General features: G+C 36.9%; 5 protein-coding genes and 1 pseudogene across 8 annotated transcripts; 2 read left to right on the top strand and 4 right to left on the bottom strand.

Moving 5' to 3' along the window:
- Positions 1-1370: 1370 nt before the first annotated feature.
- On the top strand, positions 1371-3186 carry LOC111790147 (putative protein phosphatase 2C 53). The gene is made up of 4 exons (XM_023670980.2): positions 1371-1907; positions 2021-2359; positions 2437-2616; positions 2714-3186. Exons 1-4 carry the CDS (start codon positions 1449-1451, stop codon positions 2876-2878), a joined length of 1143 nt encoding a protein of 380 aa, XP_023526748.2. The 5' UTR covers positions 1371-1448; the 3' UTR covers positions 2879-3186.
- A 44-nt stretch (positions 3187-3230) lies between these two features.
- On the bottom strand, positions 3231-4482 carry LOC111790154 (transcription factor MYB119). Its single transcript, XM_023670992.2, has one exon. It carries the CDS (start codon positions 4443-4445, stop codon positions 3594-3596), a length of 852 nt encoding a protein of 283 aa, XP_023526760.2. The 5' UTR covers positions 4446-4482; the 3' UTR covers positions 3231-3593.
- Positions 4483-7287: 2805 nt separating this feature from the next.
- On the bottom strand, positions 7288-16118 carry LOC111777420 (uncharacterized). 4 transcript variants are annotated; one of them, XM_023657020.2, is made up of 2 exons: positions 15967-16118; positions 7288-8225 (listed from the first exon to the last, which is right to left on the bottom strand). In XM_023657020.2, the coding sequence occupies exons 1-2, from the start codon at positions 16006-16008 to the stop codon at positions 7518-7520; spliced, it is 750 nt and encodes a 249-aa protein (XP_023512788.1). In that variant the 5' UTR covers positions 16009-16118; the 3' UTR covers positions 7288-7517. The 4 variants fall into 4 exon arrangements, with proteins under 4 accessions (XP_023512788.1, XP_023512804.1, XP_023512779.1 ...); XM_023657036.2 differs by having other exon boundaries at positions 7288-8222; positions 15967-16023; XM_023657011.2 differs by lacking the exon at positions 15967-16118 and adding an exon at positions 9769-9928.
- LOC111777413 (alcohol acyltransferase 9 pseudogene) lies at positions 13092-14638 on the top strand (annotated as a pseudogene).
- Positions 16119-16853: 735 nt separating the features above from the next.
- On the bottom strand, positions 16854-20365 carry LEW3 (UDP-Glycosyltransferase superfamily protein). The gene is made up of 7 exons (XM_023698685.2): positions 19924-20365; positions 19423-19709; positions 18762-18948; positions 18552-18620; positions 18247-18440; positions 17494-17603; positions 16854-17394 (listed from the first exon to the last, which is right to left on the bottom strand). Exons 1-7 carry the CDS (start codon positions 20221-20223, stop codon positions 17150-17152), a joined length of 1392 nt encoding a protein of 463 aa, XP_023554453.2. The 5' UTR covers positions 20224-20365; the 3' UTR covers positions 16854-17149.
- A 945-nt stretch (positions 20366-21310) lies between these two features.
- Positions 21311-22196, bottom strand: LOC111776421 (RING/U-box superfamily protein). The gene has a single exon (XM_023655860.2). The coding sequence runs from the start codon at positions 21981-21983 to the stop codon at positions 21489-21491; it is 495 nt and encodes a 164-aa protein (XP_023511628.1). The 5' UTR covers positions 21984-22196; the 3' UTR covers positions 21311-21488.
- Between the last annotated feature and the right edge of the window lie 2404 nt (positions 22197-24600).

Genomic DNA, 24600 nt, shown 5'->3' with positions numbered 1-24600 from the left:
ATTTAAATGTTTGTAATTAAAGAAATTAACTCAATAAATAGAAAGAAAATATTGAGATAAGATGGATAATTACTGTGCGGTATTTTTTGCTTTTTTTTTTCTTTTTTTTTTTTTGTTAATCTGGTATGATTATAAAAAAAAGAAGATAATTTTAAATTGAATTAAGTGAAAATAATAACGAATCAGTAATAAAATATTTTATTAATTTATTTATAAAAATATAAAGTTATAATGGATATAATTATTAGTTTTAATTAATGAGATGAAAGCAAATTAAAAGTATATTAAAAATTGATATAATTTTGGGGTGTGAAATGTGAAAGTCAACAGAAAATAATACACAAGAAATGGATGTTATGGAAAGTAAATAATAAATAAAGAAGAAAAGAATTTATTCCAAGGAAAATAAAAAAAAAGGGGATAAAAGGACAGGCATGTTTTAATTCCACCGCACACCGACGACCGTGGACGGTGCGAAACCACAAATAAAATAAAATAAAATAAAAATAATAATAGTGCTCACTGGAAACAGGAAACTGGAAAAGGCGGTAATCTTTTTAAAGATCTACGACCAACACGTGGAGCAATCAAAATCTGCCACGAACCTAAGTGGGTGGTTGCTATAGTTTCCTTCCAAATGGAAAGGTATAGAGCCGGAGGTGACAAATATAGACCCGGTCAAACCGCTCAGGGCCAGACAATTTTAGACGTGTTTGACTTTTGAATTCTTCGGTTTTTTTTTTTTTTTTTTTAATTTTTTTTATACTTATTACGACTGTTTAATTAAAATTATTATTTTTGAAATGTAAAAATTCAAAATAAGCCCCCACCTACAACTAGAAGCCTTGATATTTCTCAGCACTGAACCGGCGCGTGTTATGCACGACATGTATAAATTATTGTTATTATTCTCCTTTTTAACCATTTATTGAAATTTAAAAATTGGCATTATTTGAGAATTTTTAACATTAGAAATAAAATATATATAGAAAAAACTCGCCCACACACTTATTATTATATTATTAATCAATTATATTAATAATAAGAAGGAAGTTAAAATCTTTTTAAAAAAAAGAAAAGAAAAAAAAGAAGTAATTGGCTACACGGACCCGGTAAGAGCGTGAAGCTGGATCCATTCAGTTCTTCGTGCATGTTGCATCAGACTGCATTGAAAATGAACCATTTAAAAAATCAAAATGAATAATAAATAATAAATAATATTATTAATAATAGGTAAGTAAAAAAAATTGACTTTTATTAGTATGAGAGTCAACCAAAAATATAATATTGGTTCTTGGAGAAATTGCAGCCTAAGAAATCCAAACGCGATTGAGACGTAAGAAACTCCCAGTATAAATACAACTCTCGTTCCCCCTTCGGATTCAAATTCATGGTTCACAAATAGAAATACGAGAGAAAAAGAAACGGAAAACAAAAAGTCTAACAGTATGTGCGCAGTTGCAGTGCCGAAGACGACGACGACGATGACGAATTCATTATTCTCATCTCCAAAAATTGCTTCACTACTCTACAAGTCCTCGCTGAATTATTGTTGTTCTTCTCCTTCTTCTTCTTCTTCTTCTTCTTCTTCTTCTTCTTCGCCGAGATCGGTGTCCAGTCCTAGGAAGCTTCATGTTTCTGCTTCCTCACCGTCGCTGTTGCCATCGACGCCGCAACTTCCGCCTTCTGTTTCGCCGTTGGCTGTTGATACGGTTTTGAAGAGGAAGAGGCCGGCAAGGATCAATGTTCCGCAGTCGATTGATTTTATTGGGTTTGGATTTGAGCAACCGGAGGTGATGGAGGAGGAAGAGGAAGAATACTCGGTTTATTGTAAAAGAGGAAGAAGACGCATCGCCGTGGAGGATCGATTCTCAGCCACTGTTGGAATTCAAGGAGATTCTCGACAGGTATTCGAAAATTCAGATCTCAAATTGCATCTTCCTTCTGTTTGATTTCAACGTCAACACAGAAGATTAGATTTATGTTTATTTTGGTGCTGAACTTTCACTTTCACTTTCAGGCTTTCTTCGGAGTTTACGACGGGCATGGCGGAGCAAAAGTGGCGGAAATCGCAGCGAAAAGAATGAGCGAGAACGTGATCGATCAAGTGACGAGAAGAACCGATTCGGAACTTGAGGAAGCAATCAAAGACGGCTATCTCGCCACCGATCGGGAAGTATCAGAGGAAGGCGTCAGTGGCGGAGCCTGTTGCGTGGCCGCATTGATTCGGAACGGAAATCTCGCAGTCTCAAACGTCGGCGATTGTCGTGCCGTGTTGAGCCGAAGGGGAAAAGCCGAAGCCCTAACCTCGGATCACCGCCCGTGCAGAGAAGACGAGAGAAACCGGATCGAAAATTTGGTAAGAATCGGAAGCTCTTGTTGGTGGATAAAATTGATGGAGAGCTCGTTCTTAATTTGCGTGTTGTGTATGTGTAGGGCGGTTACGTAGACTATTGTCGTGGTGCGTGGAGAGTTCAAGGAACATTAGCTGTATCGCGAGCCATTGGAGACGATCATCTGAAACAGTGGGTGATATCGGAACCAGAGACGAGAATGGTGAAGATTGAGGACGATTGTGATTTCTTGATCCTTGCTTCTGATGGATTTTGGGACAAGGTGAGCTTCATGATGATTTCAACTCTCCAGTTTTAAATTGATCATACAACATACACTCAACGACAATCAGGTTTCTAAAACAACTTTCGATTTTCAGGTTAAAAATCAGGAAGCAGTAGACATAGTACAGAGCCTTTGCGGCGTAGAGATGGAGAAGCCAAAGCTATTCGCAGCCTGCAAAGAGCTAGCCGCCTTGTCAACATCACGAGGCTCAGTGGACGACACCACTGTTATGATCATCAAATTGTCCTCATTTCTCTGACTCAGATACTCTCATCACCACCCCCTTCCTTCTAACTAACAACTCACAGAAGTCGCAGAATGAGCAGTGGCATGATCTAGCAAGGGCGCGGCCCCGGTATGGCAGCACTGGCTTCGACGTTTTCCCATTCGAAACACTCAACTGACGCCATTTCTGACTTCAAACCAACCAAGTGGCTGAATCACAATCTTCTTTCTTCTTCCACAGCGAATTAATTCAAATATGCAATAAACTTCTGAATTTGTGTCTTCTAATACATGTCAGTAACTTCAATTTGACTATTTGACATGTTCAAATTTTTTTCTTAATATGATCAGCATGTAGGTTGTGAGGACCACCTCAACAATATCAATAGAAACCAAAAAGACATAATATATAGATAATATTTTTGTGTTTACACAACAAAGAGTCATTGCGAGAAGAATATGACCAAAATGATAGTTCCAAGCAAACTCTAATGCCAATTAAAACCAACCAATTCCAAAAACCTCATATTTGAATCAACAAGTAATCAAACAAACATCTCCCCACATACTTTGGTTGATTTTCTTCCCTTTGTTTAAATTTTTTAAAAAATTAAATATTTTAAATCCAAACAAACCCATTTAATCTAAATTTCTATCTAGTCCATAACTTTGATTTTCTCTGTAGCCAAACACTAAAATCTGAAAAGCAACCAACCATAAATTGACGGCTAAGAACATAGAAAGGGAAATTACTCAGTATCTTGGACTCCTGAATCCAGCCCAGGCCCAATATTAGGCCCAATTGAAAGCCCACCATGGGCCCGTAAACTGTCTATGTAATTTCGGACCTCCCGAGCAATCATCCTCTGCATTATCGTTGCCATACAACTCTCGTCCATTTCCCTTTTCCGGTTCCCTTTCTCCTCCGCCGTCGCCGTCGCCGCCACCGTCACATGACGCCGTCCATCGTTCTCCTCGCTATCCACTGTCACCTCCTCTTTCACCTTGACACACGCCGCCGGCACCACCACCTCCCCCGGCAATGACAGCCTCAGCGACGTCTCCGGTCCTTCTCCTTCTCCTTCTCCTTCTCCGCCGCCGTTCCGCTCCACAGCCATTCCAAAGCACCTCCGTTTGAACGATCCTTCCGAATCATCATCATCCGACGCCGATCTCGAAACTTCACAACTCGGCCGCTTCATAAACGCCGTGGAATCGGAAGAAAAATCGGCATCGCGGCGGCGCCTGAGCGTCGAGTTCCAGTGATTCTTAATCGCATTGTCGGTCCGACCAGGCAAGAGGCGAGCAATCGTGGACCACTTGTTACCGTGGACGGCGTGCGCCTGAACAATCAGAGAGTCCTCCGCCGGCGTGAACGGACGGTGCTGAACCGCCGGACTGAGCTGATTACACCAGCGCAAACGGCAGGACTTGCCAGAGCGACCAGGAATTCCTGTACTGATCAAAGACCAATTTCTCGGGCCGTGTTCCTCCACCAATTTGATTAAGGTAGCGTCCTCTTGAGGACTCCACGATCCTTTAATCCGATTACTGTTACTGTTACTGGTTCGATTTGAGAGGGGAATTCCGATTAGAACCATGGCTTTCGTGGATAGGAAGAAAGGGGATTTTGATTCATTAGAGAGTTAGGGTTTTGAAGGATTTTTTGTTTTTTTGAGTTCGAAGAAGACGATAAATAAATGGGGCGTTGATTTGGTAACCGTTTCGGAAAGAGGGTTGTTGGGCATGAACCGTAAAACCGCTACTTCAAATAACGGCTTTGTCACTACTCGGAACTTGTAACAACAAAAACAACAACAAACTAAACGCGTTTTCTTTGCCCCTTTAATTTTTTTTTTTTTTAAATTTTTAAATTTCCATTCAAATTATTATATTTCCATCTCTGTCCCCATTCTTCCAGATTTATTTCCAATTCATCCCTCAATTTTAAATTATTTATTTCAATAGTTTGGATTTTGAAAAGTTAGGGTCGAATATGGGAAAAGCCTAATTATTTAGGGAGTAAAATGAAAATAGGTTAAACTATTAGATGGGATGAGAAGAGGAGTAGGTGGAAAGAGTGAATTGGATGGGGGGGGGGGGCAAGTAACAGAAGGATGTAACGGGTAACGAGCATCCGTTACATAAATAATAAGGTTCGATAACACACGCGTAGATTTCTTGGACGCTTCCTAACAACTTTCTATGTTCTTATATTCTACTTTCTACCATCCAAATTTAAACACTTTTTTCCTCCAACACAACAATAGCTGAGGTGGCAGATTTTTTTTCCACCAAAATTTAAATAAAACTCCATTTTTACTCTAACAAAATAAGAGAAAAAAAAAAGAATATTTATGGCCGTATGAATTTCATTTTCTTTTAGGAGTGAAACATTTTTATAGGTTTAGTTTTTAAACATAAAAAACTAAATAGTTATCAAATAGGGCTTATATGACATAAATTTGATAATTTGAGAATACGATTTAAATCGACTTAAAGGGTTTATATTTTATGCCAATATGTCTTGTAATTTTATATACCAATCATTTTGATAATTGGAACACAGATGGCGAATTTTCAGTCTAAAAATAAAAATTAGGAAGAAAATTAGGTTAGAAAATGAATTGGAGAAAGGGAAAGTATTAAGCATACATAAGTAAGTACAATTGCATATGTTTTCCTAGGTTAGTGATTGGTTAGGTGTTGGTGGTTATGACTTTTAACAAATAGTTGGGTAGTGGTTACTAATTAGTTGGATCACTCTTTTTTATAGATATTTCCTTATTTATTAATATATATTTTTTAATGGTAGAAGAACCGTTTATTAAAACTTAGAGTAACTAATTTGAGTACATAATATTTTAATATCCGCTAATTAGATAATGGTGTTTGTATTATACCTGAATTTTGGATGGATAATAATTAGTATCGATTCATTTTTATTTCAACTATTATATATTAGGTCGAAAAAAAATCTTAAATAGGACTATTCCATTTTGGGAAATGTGTGTATATATAAAATTTGATATTTTATTCTTTTAGAGTTATATAGATTTTTTTGGGTCATAAAATAGCATTAAAAAGTAAATATATGGTTGGAAGTTAGGTTTTAAGAACAGCTTTACCTAAAAAAAGAAACCTTTATGTAGAAAACTTGTTTTATAAGATAATTTCTAAACAGGATTGAAAACAGTTCTATTTTTTTTTTTCTGAAAAAAAAGATGCTTTTTAAAATTTTAAAATATATATTTATATAACTTCTAATATACATACATACATTAAAAATAAAATAGCAAAAAAAAAAAAAATAATAATAATAATACTAATAATAAATAAAAATAAAAATATTTATATATAAAAGGCGAACACCGCAATCATTTTTAATGTTTTTTTTTTACATCAACACCTCTTTTTAAGGTTATTTCCATTTTTTTTCACACATAACTCTCGTATATTTTTCTTAATTTAGCCCCCAAAAAAGAAAAAAAAAAGAAAAGGAAAAAACTAAACTCTAACAAGGAATATGGCAAGAGAGGAGTTAGCAGATAAAGATGGATTGTGTAATATCAATTTCTCGACCTTATCATCGAAAACGGCTTCTAATTGCTCGGTGTGTTTTGGGACCATTTTTATTAGCCTAGTCATGAACTACTCTAGTTGGAGCCATGGTCTACCCAACATTGTTTCATATCCTCCTTGCTCTTTGTCTAAGATTAAACTAAAGCTTTAATCAGGGGCATGACATCATGACATCTGAGTTTTTTTTTTTTCTTTTGGCTAAGAAGCTAGTAGGTTGTGCGCCAACCATACGTAACTTGCACTATGATGCCTATAATGCTTAGCTATTGTCAATCGCTAGCTAATGTTTTCCAATGAGTATTGGGGGATGAGGGGTGAGGGGTGGGGGTGGGCTTTTTGAGGCTCCAGCCGAAGAGTTAAAGCAAAAGGCCACGGAGTTGTGAATCATCACTCCATGCCGGTGGATGAAGAGTTAGATGTGGGGCTAACAATCAACGTTCTCTTGGTGAAGAAGAGAGAGACATGATTGGAATCTGGGACACTCACAAGATTGAACCCCCACCTCGAGTTCAGATTCTCTGGTGAGATGATTTTAACGAAAATATTCCAACCCCTAACATTACTCTTTGAATGCCCAAACGAGAAGGAGTAAGTAGCTCGAGAAGAAGAGAATAGGTTCAAGCAATGAAATTGTGAAACCGAGTTGGAGAGGTAAAGATATTTATGGAACAAATTTAAAAGTTAAAAAGAATAGAAAATGAAATTTTTTTAAAGCTTTTGTATAAATTTTTATACAATTTAACAACATTTTGAAAAGTTTCAAGGCCAAATTACCAAGTACATAAAATAGGAACTTCTCAAGACAAAAATTACAAAGTGTAAGGATGAAAATGATGTTTTTTCCAGATGAAATCAAATGAATTCACAAAGTTGAGCTTCAATTGTAGTTTCCTGTTTAAGAACTGGAACAAAATTACAGAAATCAAAATGAGCAAAAGGCTTCTGTACATTCAAGGCTATGAAAACATTAAAGACTGGGATCTAGCAAAATATGAGCATCCAAGTGTTTCATTATAGAGGGAGATCAAAAGAATTATTTGTAGCAAGTGGCAGCTTTAAGAGAGAATGAACTAACCTCTTTGCAGAACACTTCAGTACTCATTAAAATGGATTGCACCAACTTTCCACACAATGTAAGTGGTAGCAAACATTACTGTGCTAATGAAAACGAACGAGAAGGCAATGACGAGCAGATCTGAACCCCCAGGGAACTGAAAAGTCAAGCCTGCTTTTGGCATCCCTCGCTTGCTGTCATCAAACAAATTAGTAGGCGCTTCGGGAAGCCTCGACCTTTTCTTCCCACGATCACTCTCTCGTAACGCTTCCAATACTTTGCTGCCCATGTCTGATTTGGTGGTCTTTGATTCGTTGTAACGGCTAAGAACACGGGCTGCCCTTAGTCTTTCTCTTGCAGTTAGAGGAGATTTTCTTGTGGATTGTGGATCAGGAGATGAACTTGCATCTGAAGACATTACTTGTTCATTGGAAGCTTCAGAAGATTGAGAAGAAGACTCCTCATTGTTAACGTTTAGTTGAGGATTTCTATTCTCATCTGAAGGCGATTGACTCACAGCTGAGGAAATGTTATCAGAAGGAGTTCTTCCAGTAATTCCAGCACTCTTCTCATTGGTGTCTGTGTCTACCTGGTTGCTGCCTGTAGCTGCAAGTGAGCGAGACAGTCTTTGTCTTCTCTCCTTTGCAATTCCTCTTGTTGTGCCATACGTTGCATACAAGGATGTCAATTTGCTGACCTTCGGAAATGTGGATCTCGAAATGTTCTCGTAAGTGGCTTGCAACTTCTGGTGAATATCAATAGGCATAATTAAGGAAACTACATTCACCAAGATCAAATTGAATGTAGCTGAACAAAGAGAAATGAATAGGCATGAGAGGAAGCTTCAAGGCATCAGATGGACCCAGTGACAATTCAAATGAATGTCCAGTACTTGATTTTCTAAGCCAAATTAAGTATTAAAAACTCATTAGTGAGTCAAACTTCTTATTTTAACAGGATATGTATAGGATACGTATAGGAGGTTCAAACCTTTAACCTCTTGGTCGAAAGTATATTCTTTAACTAGTTAACTATGTTCGGGTTAACCATCATACTAGTCGAACTTAAAGCTTGGAAGGATCTTCTTTGATAACTTTTACGACTGGGTTTCTTCTACCGTGGCCCCTAAGTTGTTTATATGGTGTCTTTCTCCTGAATATAGTCTTACAAAAACTTGAGGCTTGGAATCCAGATGTCCTTCCTAGTTTATCATAGCAATGAAAGATGACATAATCTCTACAGATCACTAGCTGTTCAAAGACAGTGCAACCATTGAGTGTATAGATTTGAAATTGAAAGGGCCAATAGAACTAAGCTGCGAAATCAACTTTTCATTGCAATTTTCCCGTTCATCTCAGGATAATGCTCCGGTGCTGCCATTCTAAAGTGAGGCACCTCACTTATTTCCAGAGAGAGTTTCCTTTATTGTTCTAATGATGGAGTTCTCAGATCCTAATTCCATGATTTGGCGGTTCTCTCTGTTAGACGAACACGACTCTTCACAATGGTATGATATTGTCCACTTTGAGCATAAGCTCTCATGGCTTTGCTTTGGGTTTCCCCAAAAGGCCGCATACCAATGGAGTTAGTATTCCTCACTTATAAACCCATGATCATTTCCTAAATTAGTTGATGTGCGACTTCCATCATCCAACACTCTCTACAATATCTCAATCAAGACGAGGAATCCTCAAGCTCATCATAATTATATAATATCACAGATTAGTAAACAAAGCTTGCAGTATAAATATTTGCACTCCCTAGGTTTCAAAGCTCTTGTGCAATCATTCAGTGAATGTTTATAAACTTAGAGCCAAAAGGAAAAAAGAAGTCTCCGCCAAAAAGAAGATAGAAATTGAAGATTCTAAGAAAGGGAATATTTCATTTCAAACCGTCGAATTTCTCAAAAAGCAGCGACCAGTTCCTTTTCTTTCCTAGAGTATGGGAGTTCGAATCATCGTGTTGAACTCGAACAAACCTAAAGCACAGAACCAGAAACACTATGCCGAACACTGAATTCTTCAACTCTCACTGATATTTAAAGCATCTTTCCGAGTTTAGGTCGATTTATCATCCAATTCCAAACAAAATCGCCGTAAAGGAAGTAATAGATTCTCTCCCAAACAAATCGTAAAACACACTTTCGAGCAGAGAAATTCAAAACAAACAATAACGATAATGGAATGCAGAACTCGAAAAGAGAAAATTACAAGAAGAAATTACACATTCGAAGTTCAAAGAAGAGGAGATTCCTCCATAGATATTGAAGAGGGTAAAGAGATCGATACCGTCGAGTTGAAGCCGGTGAGAAGATTCAGAGAAACTGCCATAATTGTGAGAAGTTTTCAAGGCTCAACCATAGAGGAGGATTCAGAGAGGAGGACAGCTCCTCCAATGGCCGATGATTCTCTCTTTTCTGATATTCTTATGGGTAAAATGGTGGATGGCCTGTAATCAGAATCAAGAGGATCAGGGTTTTCCCCGTTCACGCTGCATTTTGGCGCGTGTATCACAATCCTGGTCTGAGCTTGATGATATCGGCTCGATTTTAGGCCAAAAACCGAGAACCGAACCGACCGATTTGCTACAATAGGAACCGAACCAATGTCGAATAAAAGACAAAACCGTCAGTTTGGTTTTCCCTCGGTTCGGTTCGATGAAAATCCTATTGTTGCAACGGTGAGATGGAGAAAAATTGTATACAGACCATATAAATTCCAATATGTTCAAAATATGTTCAAATTCTATCATAAAAATTGTTGGGCTCTTTCCTCGTTAGTGGTTACCTTCATCGGTTATGCACGTTGCCGAGGGAGATGCCGAGATGACCTTATTTGCAATGTCGGTTGTTGGTCAACGTGAGAGAGACAGAGAATCAAGATGGTAGCGAATAGACAAAGGAGTCGGCGTGGCTAAGAGGGAGACAGAGAATCGAGAATGAGATGGTTGATGATGTCATTGGACTAATAGGAAGAATGCATTTATTTGATTTTATGTTTGGTATCCGTGAGTGTCTAAGTCAGTTTTAGTACACTTCGACTAATCTTACAAGACAATCTAACCTTACTATAACTCGTAGAATACTAAATCTCAATTAAGTTAAAGACATGTCAATCCTCAATCATCTCTTCTCAACTCACTTAGTCACAAGATCACAGTTCATACCCGATGAAACATAAAAAAAAAATGTTAGATTTGAGGAAAAGATTTGACTTTTAAGTTATATTTTAGAATATTTCTTTTCTCCAGTCTATTAGAATCAGATCTCCTTTATCTTTATCAAAGTATTTAGATTTTTTTGTTAGCATTTTAAGTTATAGAAATTAGGTTAGAATGAATAAGATGTTAGTTAGCATTTAAGTCAGATCAATAGCCAAACAATTCATTAAAAATTAGCCAATAATATATGTTTACAGAATTAAAATAGTAAATAAGTCAAATCAATAGCCAAACAATTGATTAAAAAATTGACGAATAATATATATTTACCGAATTAAAATAAATATAGGAAAGATTTGATGAATATTAGTAAATATAAGAAGGTAACAAACTTTGATCAAAGTTATCGGATAACAACATCTCTCCCTGAGAATAGAAAATACATATTTAATGAAAATAATTATATATAATAAACTATATAATAATAAAAAAATTAATTAAAAAAAAAAAAGAAAAAAAAAAGCTAGCTTGGGAACTTCAAATTTGAGTTGATAGTCTTGAATATTTAATAAACTAAATCATCCCTTTTATGGCTGAATTTTATAGTTAGCACCTTTATTTTTATTTTATTTTAATAAACTTATATCAATGTAACTGTGGCACGTGAGATAAATAAACTAAAAATAATTCGGTAGAAAAATACAAAAAAAAAAAAAAGAAAAAAGTTTGAATTTTAAAACATGTTATAATAACATGTTGGTGTAGTAACTTTAAATATGTCGAATCAAACAATAATTTCTATAAGACACGGAACACTAATTTTTATAATAAAGTTGGGGAAAAGTTGAATTAAAAATTTTTAATTTAGAGATCAAAATTAAAAAAAAAAATGAAAAAAATTAATTAAAGCATGTGTAGAATAGGACTAAAATAAAATTTCAGCTACCCACATTAATTATATATATATATAACAAATAAAGAATCTGAATAAGGAATCAATGGTTAAGATCATGATTCCATTTTTGGAGTGCGGATGGTATATATATATATATATATATATGGCTTATGATGTAATTACAAATTTTGTATCTTAAAATAAATTAATTGTATTTTTATTAAAAAATGGTAAAATAAATATAAATTTTTTAATCTTTGTTATTCATCAAACAATACTAAAATTAATACTAAAAAAAGCGAACATATAAACTTTTATTTTTTTTAATGAACGTATATAATGATCGACTACTTGAATTATTTAAATTAATTTAGTTTAAAAAACATGAAAGATAAAAGTATATAGTGTATCCTGGGATTAAAAACTATTGGTTTAAATATTATAAACCAATCATTTTTATCTCATGACACAATAATACACATGCATATAAAATGATAATTTTATGAATGAATGTTAAAAATTATTGTTGAGAGAGAACGGACATGTTGTTATAGACATTGAAATTAAAAATTTATTTTCCTTCCAACAAAGCATTTAAGTTAGATCGATGAAGAAGATAAAAGATGCATATGGTATTTTAATATATGATATATCTAAATATTACATATCTCAACTACTTTAGATTATATTCATCGCTTTTTATTTGGATTTTTATATCATGTTCGACTTCAAATGTTCTACCAAGTCAATTATACAAATTATTGAATTTTTAATGAATCACATTTTATATATAAGCTAAAAGACAAAAAAAAAAAAAAAAATCAAAATCAAAATCAAAATTTGGGTACAATTAAAATGATAATTAATTAAAATGGGTAACTGAATTTAGTCTCGTGGATCAAATTTAACCAGAGCTGATAGAAATATGGATAAATTATTGTCTTTTTTTTTTTTGTTTTTTTTTTTAATTTTTATTTTTGATAAAATTAATAGGGGAAGAGCTAGATGTTCAGAGGTTGTATGTATATACTCCATTGACGAAATAGATACCCTAGGAAAGAATAAAAAAAAATAACGAGGTACATGTGCAAAAAAAAAATAATAATAAAAAAAAATAACGAGGTACATGTGCTTATCCCCAAGGGATCCATGCAAGTGGTGCCATCCATCTGATTCTCAAAATGGACGGTCATGATGTTCCCATCTTAGATGCATGATTTTACGTTACCTTCCTTTATGGGTCACATTAAGTCTGTTTAGTCTGTTCAAGAGAAGTTTACACATTTATAATAAGAAATGTTTTGTTTCTCTCTCCTATTTTTCGTATAAGTTCTCATGAATTCTTTTTTTTTTTTTAAATTTTTTTAGACTATACACTTATAAACAATGATAATCTTTAAATATTGCTAATCCGGATTAGATTAAATTAAATTAAATTAAATTAAATTAAATTAAAAAGAAAAAAAGTTTCTCTCTTATTTTGATTTCCCAAAATGTTGCCTACAAATTCACTCCCAATTCTTCTCTCAAATTCACTGATTTCCCATCTTCCTTTCTTCTTCTTCTTCTTTCTTCTCCTCTCATGGCGGCTTTCAATTCCGTCGAGGTTAAGCACGTCCACGTCATCACTCCGGCCGAACCCCCTCCACCGTGTCTCCTCCCCCTCTCCTCCATTGATTCCCAGCTCATGCTTCGCTTCCCCAATGAGTATCTTCTCATTTACAATCCCTCCCCTGCTTTAGATCGCTCCACCATTTCTTCTTCCTTTCGAGCCGCTTTGTCCCAAGTTTTGGTTTCCTACTTCCCTCTTTCCGGTCGGGTTCGGGAGAGGCCCGACGCCTCCGGTCTGGAGGTTGTTTCTCGCTCTCAGGGGGCGCTTTTTCTTGAGGCCGTTTCGGATTGCTACTCGGCCGCCGACTTCGACCGCCCGCCTCCCTCTATCGCCAAGTGGCGGGGTTTTTTGACGTTTCCTGAGGAGGATGCGTTGGATGGATCTCCACCCTTGGTTGTTCAGCTGACGTGGCTTAAGGATGGAGCGGCGGCGGTTGGGGTTGGGCTTAGTCATTCTCTTTGCGATGGAATTGGTAGCGCCGAGTTTCTCAACTCCTTTGCGGATTTCGCTGCCGGGAGACTCCGCGCCGCCTCTGAGTTGAAACCGCCTCCGGTTTGGGATCGGCATTTACTCAATCCGCAACCCCAATTTTGCCGCCGTCGGTATTCATCTCCGCCGCCGGAGTTCCAGCGTGTACCCGATCTCTGCCGGTTCATGTCCCTGTTTACCGACGAACCGCTTGTTCCCACTGCTGTTACGTTCGGGAAAACGCATATCACGAGCCTGAAGTCGCTCGCTCACTCCACGCGCCGCCCCGGTGTATCGGCGTTCACGGCGTTTGAGGTTCTTGCTGCTCATATATGGCGGAGCTGGGCTAGATCCTTGAAGCTCCCTCCAAATCAAACGCTGAAGCTTCTCTTTAGCATTAATGTACGGAAACGGATCAAGCCGAATCTCCCCTCTGGTTACTACGGCAACGCCTTCGTCCTCGGCTGCGCTCAGACCACCGCCGGCGAGCTGGCGGAGAAGAAGCTGGACCATGCCGCCAGTTTAGTGAGGAAGGCGAAAGAGAGAGTCGGAGACGAGCACGTGAGACACGTGGCTGAGACATTGAGCGAGTCGAGGGTGTGTCCAGACTTGATCGGCGTTCTGATACTTACCCAGTGGTCAAGGTTGGGGTTAGAGAAGGTTGACTTCGGAATGGGCCGGCCGGTTCACGTAGGCCCGATCTGCAGTGACCGGCACTGCTTTTTGTTGCCGGTTAACAATCAGACGGACGCTGTAAAAACGATGTTGGCGGTCCCCACGTCCGCCGTTGACAAGTATGAATCAATGGTCAGAAACGTGGCCACGTGAACTCACTTGATCTTGACACGTGGTTGAGTTGACTTGCAAAAAAATGTCTCTTGTTTTTTTCCTTCTTTTTTGCGTTCTAATATTTTTATTTATTTAGTTTTTCTGTCCTTCGATTGCACTTGCAAAAATTGTCAACTAGTACTCAATGTCTCTATGGAATATTTCTGTGTTTATGAATACACAACATGCCCCAGATCCCTTTAATTCTCATTTTACTTTAGCCTCGTCTTTTTGTTACATTAATAACACATACTCCTTTGATATTTATATTAACGTCATTTTCATGCTTTTAGATTGTGTCCTATATCGGTCTAGCGACATGATGCAATATGATCCTCATCATCATACAACATGCTTAATATGGAAAACATCGTTATATTAAGATAAACATCATGTCATCATTATACTCATCGTTTTACCATAAAATGCATCAAACATATCAAGTACGTCATAAATCGAAGTCTATATATTACACACATCATCATGCATCATAACTCATACATCAGCATATACTAGTATACGGCATCATACGATACAACTCATACATTAGCATATATTCATACATCATCATATGCTAGTATACGACATCATACGATGCAGTTCATACATCGTCATAACTCATACAATTTCTAGTCTATCCTATAGTAAGACCACTTGGTTAGTCTTGGCCGAATTACTCCATAAATTAACTAAACGTAAGCTCCTGTTCCTCAAGAGCTACTCCAAAGGTTGCTGGAGTTCATTTCTTATCATACTGTTCGTCACCTTTCAATATTATTTCACAATTAAATTAATAATTCATTAATAAATGTGAAATACAGCTCCAAAATGTCCACAATTACCTTATCGGGGCTAAAAACAGGTCAAGGAGGGTCAAAACAATAGAAACTAGGTCAAAAGTTGAAAACTGAGCTGAATAGCCGTCCGGAGCCACCCTCGCCGCACCGTCCAAGCCGAAGGACTGCTTACGTCGTGGCTTGACACGTGGCAGAACCAGAGCGGGCCACGACAGCGAAGATGTCTCGGGTCGAGGCGCGGGTTGGATCGCGGGTCCAGGCGCGGTTCGGGTTTCGAATTCGGGTTGGCTCGAGGGTCGTCGGCTGTAGATGGGCTTACTGGACTTCAGTTCTCGGGCTGGGCCGCGGATGAGTTTGGGCTACTGGGCTGGTTTTTGGGTTTTGGGTCGAGCCAAAATTGGGCCTCAGGTCTGTAGGTTGGTTTCGGGTTGCAGAGCGGGCGCGGGTTGGACCGGCCTCTTCGACTCTCACTGCTATTTAAAGCATCTTTCCGATTTCAGGTCGATTTATCATCCAATTCCAAACAAAATCGCCGCAAAGAAAGTAATAGATTCTCTCCCAAACAAATCGTAAAACACACTCTCGAGCAGAGAAATGCAAAACAAACAAAAATGATAATGGAATGCAGAACTCGAAAAGAGAAAATTACAAGAAGAAATTACACATTCGAAGTTCAAAGAAGAGGAGATTCCTCCATAGATATTGAAGAGGGTAAAGAGATCGATACCGTTGAGTTGAAGCCGGTGAGAAGATTCAGAGAAACTGCCATATTTGTGAGTAGGTTTCAAGGCTCAACCATAGAGGAGGATTCAGAGAGGAGGGCAGCTCCTCCAATGGCCGATGATTCTCTCTTTTTTGATATTTTTATGGGTCAAATGGTGGATGGCCTGTAATCAGAATCGAGAGGATCAGGGATTTCCCCGTTCACGCTGCATTTTGGCGCGTGTATCACAATCCTGGTCTGAGCTTGATAATATCGGCTCGATTTTAGGGAAAAAATCGAGAACCGAACTGAACCAATGTCGAATGAAAGACAAAACCAACAGTTTGGTTTTTCCTCGGCTCGGTTCTCGATTCTCATTTTTTAAATCTCAATTCATTGAAGAAAAATTGATGAAAATCCTATTGTTGCAATGATGAGATGGAGAAAAATTGTGTACACACCATATAAATTTCAATGTGTTCAAATTTAATTTGGAATCACAACATTTCTATCATAAAAATTGTTGGGATCTTTCCTGGTATGTAGGTTGCCGAGGGAGATGCCGAGATGACCTTACTTGCAACGTCGTTTGTTGGTCAATCTAAGAGAGACAGAAAAGTAAGATGGTGGCGAATGGACAAAGGAATCGGCATGGCTAAGAGGGAGATGATGTCATTGGACTAATAGGAGAAAAGCACGTATTTGATTTTGTTCGATATCCATGAGTGTTTAAGTGAGTTTTAGTACACTTTAACCTTGAGCATTCCACCATTAGAGGAAAGAACCCACACATCTAGATCTAGACAACATTGAATCAGAGTTTACTTAGCCACACCATCCTTCAGAATTAGGTTCTAATATGACAGAACTTAAAATTTTGAAGTCAAAATCAGCTAAGCTAGGCATTAAAGTTAAAAAATGAACTTTTATAATTCATTGCGAGTTTATTGTTCTGTAGAGTTAACTTTTTCTACCATGAAAAATCAGAACTATATAAAACACAATAATACCTAAGAACCGTATGATTTCCATTCCTAATTGTTGGGAGTCCATGGTACAGTGGGAGATGGAGTTTCTAAACCAAAATTTGAGAAATCAGAGTTTGTCACATTACCCGGAGAGAACAACCATACCGGAATCCTCCTGCCTTGTTTAGACTTCAGAAACTCGTATAAAGAAGCAGATCAGTTACAGTGTTCGAGTATTCTCACCTCGAACTTGAGCCTAAAATTGGTCGGATTGCTGCCTTGAAATCTTCATAAAACTTCTGCTCAGAAAATCTCTCTGCACGCCTCCTTGCCGCAGCAGCCATTTTGAGTCTCTCAATTTCTGGCATTTTTACAACCTGTAGAATAGCATCTGCATATTCATTCACATTGGTGGCAAGGAATCCAGTTTGTTGTTCGTCTTCTTCGAGAACTATGTCCATCTTTGGTCCAGCAGAGTTATGAGCTGAAAGTAAAGTAGAAATATGAGCCTCACATTAATACACCTGTAAGAATATTCAGCAAAGATCTTAAACCAAAGAAATATAAATAAAAAGTCTCCCACCAATTGGGATTGCTCCTGCAGCCATGTATTCTACCACGCTTATTCCAAAATGTTCATCTGTCATGGAATGAATTCCCGCCACAGCACCTCCTAGAAGTCCCACCAAGTCTCTGCATGAGTCCAAGAGTTTCAGCGTTTATATAGAAAACAGAAAAGGTTCGCAGTTTGCAGTTTAAGATACAGTAAAAAGCCCAAATCAGGAATTACGGCGGTGCTGTAACCAATGGAGCTGGTCTACCATAAAGCAGCAATGACGAAAGGTCGTAATGGGTACCAGTCAGGGACAAAGGAAATATTTGGAATTTGAGGTAGAATTCATTTAATCATAAGATGTTCCAGTGGCAGCAGAGTCCAGGAAGAATCATCGTTTATCGTTGTCATATATGCATAGGCTTTTACTAGGGAGTGTTTAGATCCTAGGTTGAAAGTTAGCTTGCAAAGTTTACTTGTATGGGGGTTATCTTGTTTCATGGGCTTTTTCATAGAGGCGGTTGACTGGCTAACCAAACTTCTTTGTACCCTTCATTTCATAGATATTTTTCTTATGAGAATGACAAATTGCTCTCAAGATGGTACATAAAAGTATGTAACTGACAATGAATTACTCCCCAATTTAACTAAGAATATTTTGAACTCCACATCCTAATCATGCAGATTAATAGCCATATTACGAGGAACACCAGAGGCCAGTAATGAGGAACCTTTCCTACACTACAACAGTGCTAAAGGAAACTTTTCTCCAGAGGCACTGACCTGTACATTAAATTCTTGTAGAATTCCACATCCTCGTCAACCTTCAGTTCAATAGCCTTGTTTTTCAAACTTTGGAGTCTTTCTTCATCTGATTTATTGCGACAACTGCCCACAAACTGGAGCTTAGGCCGCACTGAACTTGAATCTAATTTCTTGATGGCAGCTGAAAATGCCTCAAGTTGGAGTAAATGCGCCTGAGATGATCAATTTTAGTCATCAAAGATTAGCTAACTGCTGAAGGCCCTAAGAATGAGCCAATAGAATTTTAGTACCTTGGATTATAAGGTTCATATAAGAGGGCCCACCTTTTCTGGACGAAATTGAGCAACAGATATAATTATGGGAGTTCTAGTGGGTCGTTCTAAAGGAAGTGCCTGTGCAGATAACAACTTGTTACACGCAGCTGTTGGAGTCAACTCATCAATAGAGAAGAATGAAGGGAGAGAGAGAACTGAAAACTACGAGGAGCAAATAAAACCCAACAAAATTTCTTCAGGGAAAACCAGAGGACGGACCTGTAATACAGAAGTATCACATGGGGGATAGACTCGTTTTATACGGTCAGGAATTCTCCATAATTTTTCGATGTGAGATTGAGTCCATGAAGAATTGACCATCGCAAGTTGTGTAAATGAGCCCACAAATCCATACATCCAGCTAAAAAGAACATAATAGATAACTTTGCACTGAGAAAGCCACGAGCTGACACAGAGAAAACTTGTTACACACAACATCAAAGAACACAATATTTGCTAGAAAGTTCTCCATGAGACAAACACAATTATATGGACTAAAAGATCACCAAATAACAAGGATGTCAGATGATTCGGAACATGCAAGACGAATATGGACAATAAGATTGCTAAAGCACCAAATTCACAGTTGTTATACTACAGATGAGTAGTCATGTCCCAGCCCAAGGAAACAAGAAGGAAAAAAGAACATAAAAAGTTGGGGGAAAGTGAATCCAATTAAGTAGTACTTGCTATCACATAAATTCAACATCAAATAAAAAGAGTACAAATTTATTGCTAACCATCTAGGCTTTCTAGAAATCCGTCCTGCGATCAGTAATAGGGGACAAATTAGTTGAATGAACACCAAAAACATTAAGGCCACAATCATAAATAACTTTGAGGACATCCACTGTTTCTAATAAGAAGTTAAGAAACAGACCTCTTAGCAATTAAGGCGTCATTGTTATACATTGAACTCCTCCCACGAACCCGAGATAGCATGTCTAAGCTGATTGTCGGATAATGTGTATAACAAACAACAATGCAACCGAACAACCGGGCAAGGGGATAAGTAAAGGCATATCCACTAGTGTCAAAATAATACAGAGGAGTGAATTTGCATAAGGCCTCCCATGAGAGATAGATAGAGCCAAAACTCTGACCAATCATAGTGAAGCGAGGATAAGTTGTTTCTTCAATCCACTTCCTTTTACAAAGATGCACAACCTGAGCGATAAATGAATTGAACAGAAGAACAAAGTAAATCGAATTTCCTTAGCAACACCAGTGAATCGGATATAGTTTCAGTGAAACGAAAAGAGGGAAAATGATATAGAAACTCGCTTCAAGAAGATTCAACTGCACAAATGGTTCCAAACTAGATTATTCTAGAAATATGCCTAATCTAGGGCGGCGATTTCAAAGAAAGACAAAAAATCACCTTAGGTGGAAAAAGAAGTTTGACGCCAAATCGATCGACAGCACGAGCCATCAAGCTCTCTGGTGAAGCATCATGATCGCCAGTGAAGACGACGCATTCAAGGCTAGGGTTTTCATCCTGAATAGCTTTGACGGCGCACCACAGAACTCTCTCACCCCCTCCGCCATCGTTGGTGTAGGGATGGAAGAATCCGACTGCTCTCTTCCGGTTTCGACGGCTGTTCAGAATTCCTAAACTAATTCTTCGAATTATGGCAACGAGAGCTATGAGCAACGCCCACAGCAGCACCTCTCCAGCCATAAGCTTCAAATGTCGCAAGAAATACGATCGGAAGCTCTTGAGATGAATCGAATTCACGCAGTAGGTTATCGATCATCTATCTTTCCCTTTTCAGGCCGGGACATTGCGGTCAGTCGGCAGGGTATATTGGTCTTTACACTTTTCTCCCATTTCCTTTTTTTTTTTTTTTTTTTTTAAATCCATTTATTTCTCTAATACGTTTAAGTAATTTTCACGTTTTGTTCTTCTATTTTTCTTCACTTTTTCTATTTTTTTTTTTACTAGTTTGGTAAAACAATAATTAAACTTTTTAAAAATAAAATCAAGTGAAATAATTAAAAATCATTAATATGACTTTTAGGTGAAGGTGATAATATTTTATCGAGTTTGAACTATATTTTATTTTCCAGATTCGTTCAATATTTCGTACATACTAAATTTCTTATTTATTTTTTAAATTGATTGAACTAAAAGAATTTAGCGGAATTATAGTTGGTAGGTTCATTTATAAAGTCAACAACATACTATAATCCGAACCTAAAGTAATATTTGTATGAAAATTTTGGTTGTTTTCATATTTTTAATTATATTACAAAATATAAAATACAACTCTATTCACGTGCCACAACACATTAGCATGCTTCCCTTGCAACTCATTTCAAAAGTTTTGTTATTGTTATAGAGCTTCCACGCATGTAGTCCACGTGGCATATGTTTACTTTTAATAGGGCGTTTTTTAATTAAAGAAAATCCCAGAGAAAAAAAAAAGAAAGGGTAAAAATGGAATTTCCTTCTAGTTAAAACTATCTTCCAGCTCATTACTTATGGTCATCAGCCTAGTAATTTTAAAACATGTGTTTTGCATAGAGGTTTTCAGACTCTTATAAGCAATGTTTCGTTCCCCTATCCAATCGGTGTGAGATCTCACAATTCACGTCTTGAGGGAGTTAACGTATTCGCTGACACATCATTGTTTAACTCAAATACCATTTGTAACATCAGAAGTGGTATCTCACAAAAAGAAACTCAAATATAGGGTTGAAAAGGATAAATACATTATTTACAAACATGCCTCCAAATATTCTAAGAAAAGTTAAGGATCTACGTCTCATAATCGGATCGGATCAGATTTATAAATATTCTTAGCATTATTCATAAATATTAATAAAAATATAATACAAAAACAATAAATTTTACAGTTTGTAATTAATTATTATTAAAGCAGAATTTGACTAAATTTACAGTAATCTATGGACTCAAATCTTTGAATTCGATTATGTGTAACCTCACACCATTTGAAGATTGTTTGAGTTATCGGCGGCGCGGAGGGAGATCCGACAAAGCGGGCAGCTCGACTGCAACCGGAGCCACTGGTCCACGCACTCTGAGTGGAAACAATGATGGCACAGCGCCAGAATCTTAACCTTCTCCCCGTCTTCAAACACGCCCAAGCAAATACAGCACTCCGCCGCGGTGGCGGCGGCGTCTACTTCCTCCGCCGCCTTGTACAGAGTTATTGATTGGCAGTTAATTGTCGCCTGGTCGAGCCCCTGTTGCGGCGGCGACCTGGAGGACCGGACGCCAGGGACGGAAGCAGAGAAGGTCGTGAGGCTATGGTATCGGCAGACCCATCGAGCGTAAAGGAAAATAAAAGTCACGAGAAGGATGACGGCGAATAGAACGGCGATGAAGAAGAAAGTCCGGCCGCGGATTTGGAAGATCCGATCGTCGAGCTCCGTGAAGTGCCAGTGGACGGACGGGGGGGCTTGGAGTGTCGCCATTACAACCTCCAACTCATCAACACAAACAGAAACAGAGGAATCCCCACGGCGGCGGATACGGTGTCCGGAGAATCGTAGCGGCGGAGGAAAAGGGAAGGAGGAAGAAGGGGAAAGGTTCTTGGGCTTTTGGAACAGTGTCAGATATTTTTTTCCCCCAAAGAGTAAATAATTGAGAGTTTAGATTTTTTTTTTTTTTTTTTTTTTTTTTTTTTTTTTTTTTTTTTTGTCGATAAGGATAGTTACGTTTTGGTCGTACAGATATTATTCAAAATATCATAGCGTGCTCACTCGCATAAAAAGCGCGTGTATAACACGACTTCATACTTTAATTAAGGTAATTATAAAAAAAAAACATTAATTAGGTCGAAAAGTATTGTTAAAATGATTTAACATATTATAAACATATATGGACATATATGTATACAATTTCAACAAATTTTGACCCACGGTCGCAAAAGTCTTATATGTTGGCTGCCTATGTTGTCAAACATGAATTTAATGAAATCGTTAAGGTAAGAATTAAATGTTGTGTTTAACAATTTGGGACTATTGTATTGACATGTTTTGTGATGACTTATGTTTAAGATTCGATATCTAATGATTCTGATATTTTTCTACATCTCTTGTAACATGGTCTTGCTTTTAATAGTGAAGATTATTCCAATACACCAACACAGGTATTTTCAGCATGTTTTTTTTTCACTCACGTGTTTTCTGATGAAATTTGCAAGCGATCATCCAACATAGGATTGCTCTAAGCAAAACACGTTTAAATTTAAAGTTTTTATGATTTAATCACTAAAAAAGTTCAGCATCAGAATGGGTTGGACTTGGAGTAGGCTTGGAGGATCAGCTCAATAGTGGTTTCGATAGTTGAAAACAAATGTCTATAGCATCATTCCGAGAACTAACCCGAGCTTTCATTATCTAACTTTTAAGAGGGTGAGATAAAAAAATAAAAAAAATCAAATACTTATTAGACCTTTTTTAAAATAAAATAAAAAAACGAGGTATCTATTATATATATAATATTCCAAAAAAAGCATTTTAAATATTTTTCTAAGTAAGCATCGAGAACTCTGTACTCTTAGGCCCATGGGCTAATTGTTTTGGTTCTTTTTTCAAACACTATTTTCGTTCATATAAATTATTATATTTGTTAGTTATATAATTCTTTCGGACCAATATGTTCTTTTTTTTCAAACATTTTCTTTTATATGCTTTCCATGAGTATATATAAATATAATAATTTGAGGATTATAGCTCGAAAACTTGATTGTTTATCGGTTGTCGATTTATAACAATTGAGGGTAGACCCCACGTGGATCGTCATTGGTAACTCTCCCTCTTCGACATACACGATGAAACACATGCACCTAATTAAGCTATGAGATCTATGCCAACATGTTTTCAGGCCTATAGACGAAAAAAGGGATTTTTTTTTTTAATCTAACTACCTAATTTATGGGTCGAAATCCTTCGATGAAATCAAGACCTCAATCTTTTAAAAGATATGTTCACCAACATTGACTAAGATTTTGTGAGACATTACAGATCAGACCACAGCTCGACATGGTTAAAATTGTTGGGCAAATAATTGAGAAACAATGAACCAAACAAACGAACGAATTGAGCTACTTTTGCGAGGAAGACACGTGAAGGGTAAAACATGAAACAGAGACAAACAAGTTTAGGCCAAAACAACAGCAAAGACAGAAGTTGTTGCCTATGATCCATGCAAATCCATGCACATAAAATATACACACAACACCATTTTTATTTATTTATTTATATATTTATTTGGGTTTTAATTATTTAAAAAGAAAAAACAGAAAAGAAAAGAGAAAATCATGTGTGTTCTTATCTCCGACCTAAAATCCCATATCTGAGATTGCTTTTGGAAAGGGGTTTATGGCTTTTTGAGAGATATGAATCAATATCTTTTGGGGCCCTACTCCATTTTGACCTCTTATTTGCTTTCTTATCGTCCCTTTTCCGTTCTGATATCATATTCAAAAATGTCTTAAAATATGTGTCGATACATAGATGGATCTACAAATTTACTATTGATATTAGATTATGATCGACGTACGGTACAATATATTCATTGACATATATCTCTATCGCTAATGACTATGATATTAAGTCAGCTTGTACATATCTCAACTAGTTTAGAATATTATTACCTCGACCCTTCTTAAAAGATGTCTTTGCCTTCTCTCTCTAGGATCATGTTGAAAGATGCCTTCGCCCCTTTGTGTCTCTCTTCGAGGTCAGACAGACAAAAAAGAAGATGGTGAGTAATTAGGGGCATTACAAATTTTATTGTAATTAAAATGGTATATATATATATATATATATCATCACAATTACTCCAACTTTAAATTCCATCTTTATGTTATTTTTTTCTAAAGATATAAAGTTAGCAAAATCTTTGAAAAATAAAACCCAAAAAAAGGGGGGAAAAAGTAGCTTACTTGGGAACTTCAATTTGAGTTGATAGTCTTGAATATTTAATAAACTAAATCATCCCTTTTATTACTTTTGTAATTATATAGTTTAAATAAATAATTTTTTTAATTTTTTTTTTAATAAATTTATATCATCATGATTTGAT

This window comes from Cucurbita pepo, chromosome 1 (assembly GCF_057944985.1).
Source record: "Cucurbita pepo subsp. pepo isolate OVF chromosome 1, ASM5794498v1, whole genome shotgun sequence".
NCBI lineage: Eukaryota > Viridiplantae > Streptophyta > Magnoliopsida > Cucurbitales > Cucurbitaceae > Cucurbita > Cucurbita pepo.
This window is presented reverse-complemented; position numbering and strand designations above follow the sequence as displayed.

What these genes read in the sequence shown, in the direction of transcription:
- LOC111790154 (XM_023670992.2), bottom strand. Translation starts at nt 4,445, where the DNA reads ATGGTTCTAATCGGAATTCCCCTCTCAAATCGAACCAGTAACAGTAAC.
- LOC111790147 (XM_023670980.2), top strand. Translation starts at nt 1,449, where the DNA reads ATGTGCGCAGTTGCAGTGCCGAAGACGACGACGACGATGACGAATTCA. An exon ending in TTCAAGGAGATTCTCGACAG is followed by an intron (nt 1,908 to 2,020) that starts GTATTCGAAAAT and finishes TTTCACTTTCAG; the next exon opens with GCTTTCTTCGGAGTTTACGA. An exon ending in GAAACCGGATCGAAAATTTG is followed by an intron (nt 2,360 to 2,436) that starts GTAAGAATCGGA and finishes GTGTATGTGTAG; the next exon opens with GGCGGTTACGTAGACTATTG.
- LEW3 (XM_023698685.2), bottom strand. Translation starts at nt 20,223, where the DNA reads ATGGCTGGAGAGGTGCTGCTGTGGGCGTTGCTCATAGCTCTCGTTGCC. An exon ending in GTGATACTTCTGTATTACAG is followed by an intron (nt 18,621 to 18,761) that starts GTCCGTCCTCTG and finishes TTATCTGCACAG; the next exon opens with GCACTTCCTTTAGAACGACC. An exon ending in CTCAATTTCGTCCAGAAAAG is followed by an intron (nt 18,441 to 18,551) that starts GTGGGCCCTCTT and finishes TGATCATCTCAG; the next exon opens with GCGCATTTACTCCAACTTGA.
- LOC111777420 (XM_023657020.2), bottom strand. Translation starts at nt 16,008, where the DNA reads ATGGCAGTTTCTCTGAATCTTCTCACCGGCTTCAACTCAACG. An exon ending in TCACCGGCTTCAACTCAACG is followed by an intron (nt 8,226 to 15,966) that starts GTATCGATCTCT and finishes GATATTCACCAG; the next exon opens with AAGTTGCAAGCCACTTACGA.
- LOC111776421 (XM_023655860.2), bottom strand. Translation starts at nt 21,983, where the DNA reads ATGGCGACACTCCAAGCCCCCCCGTCCGTCCACTGGCACTTCACGGAG.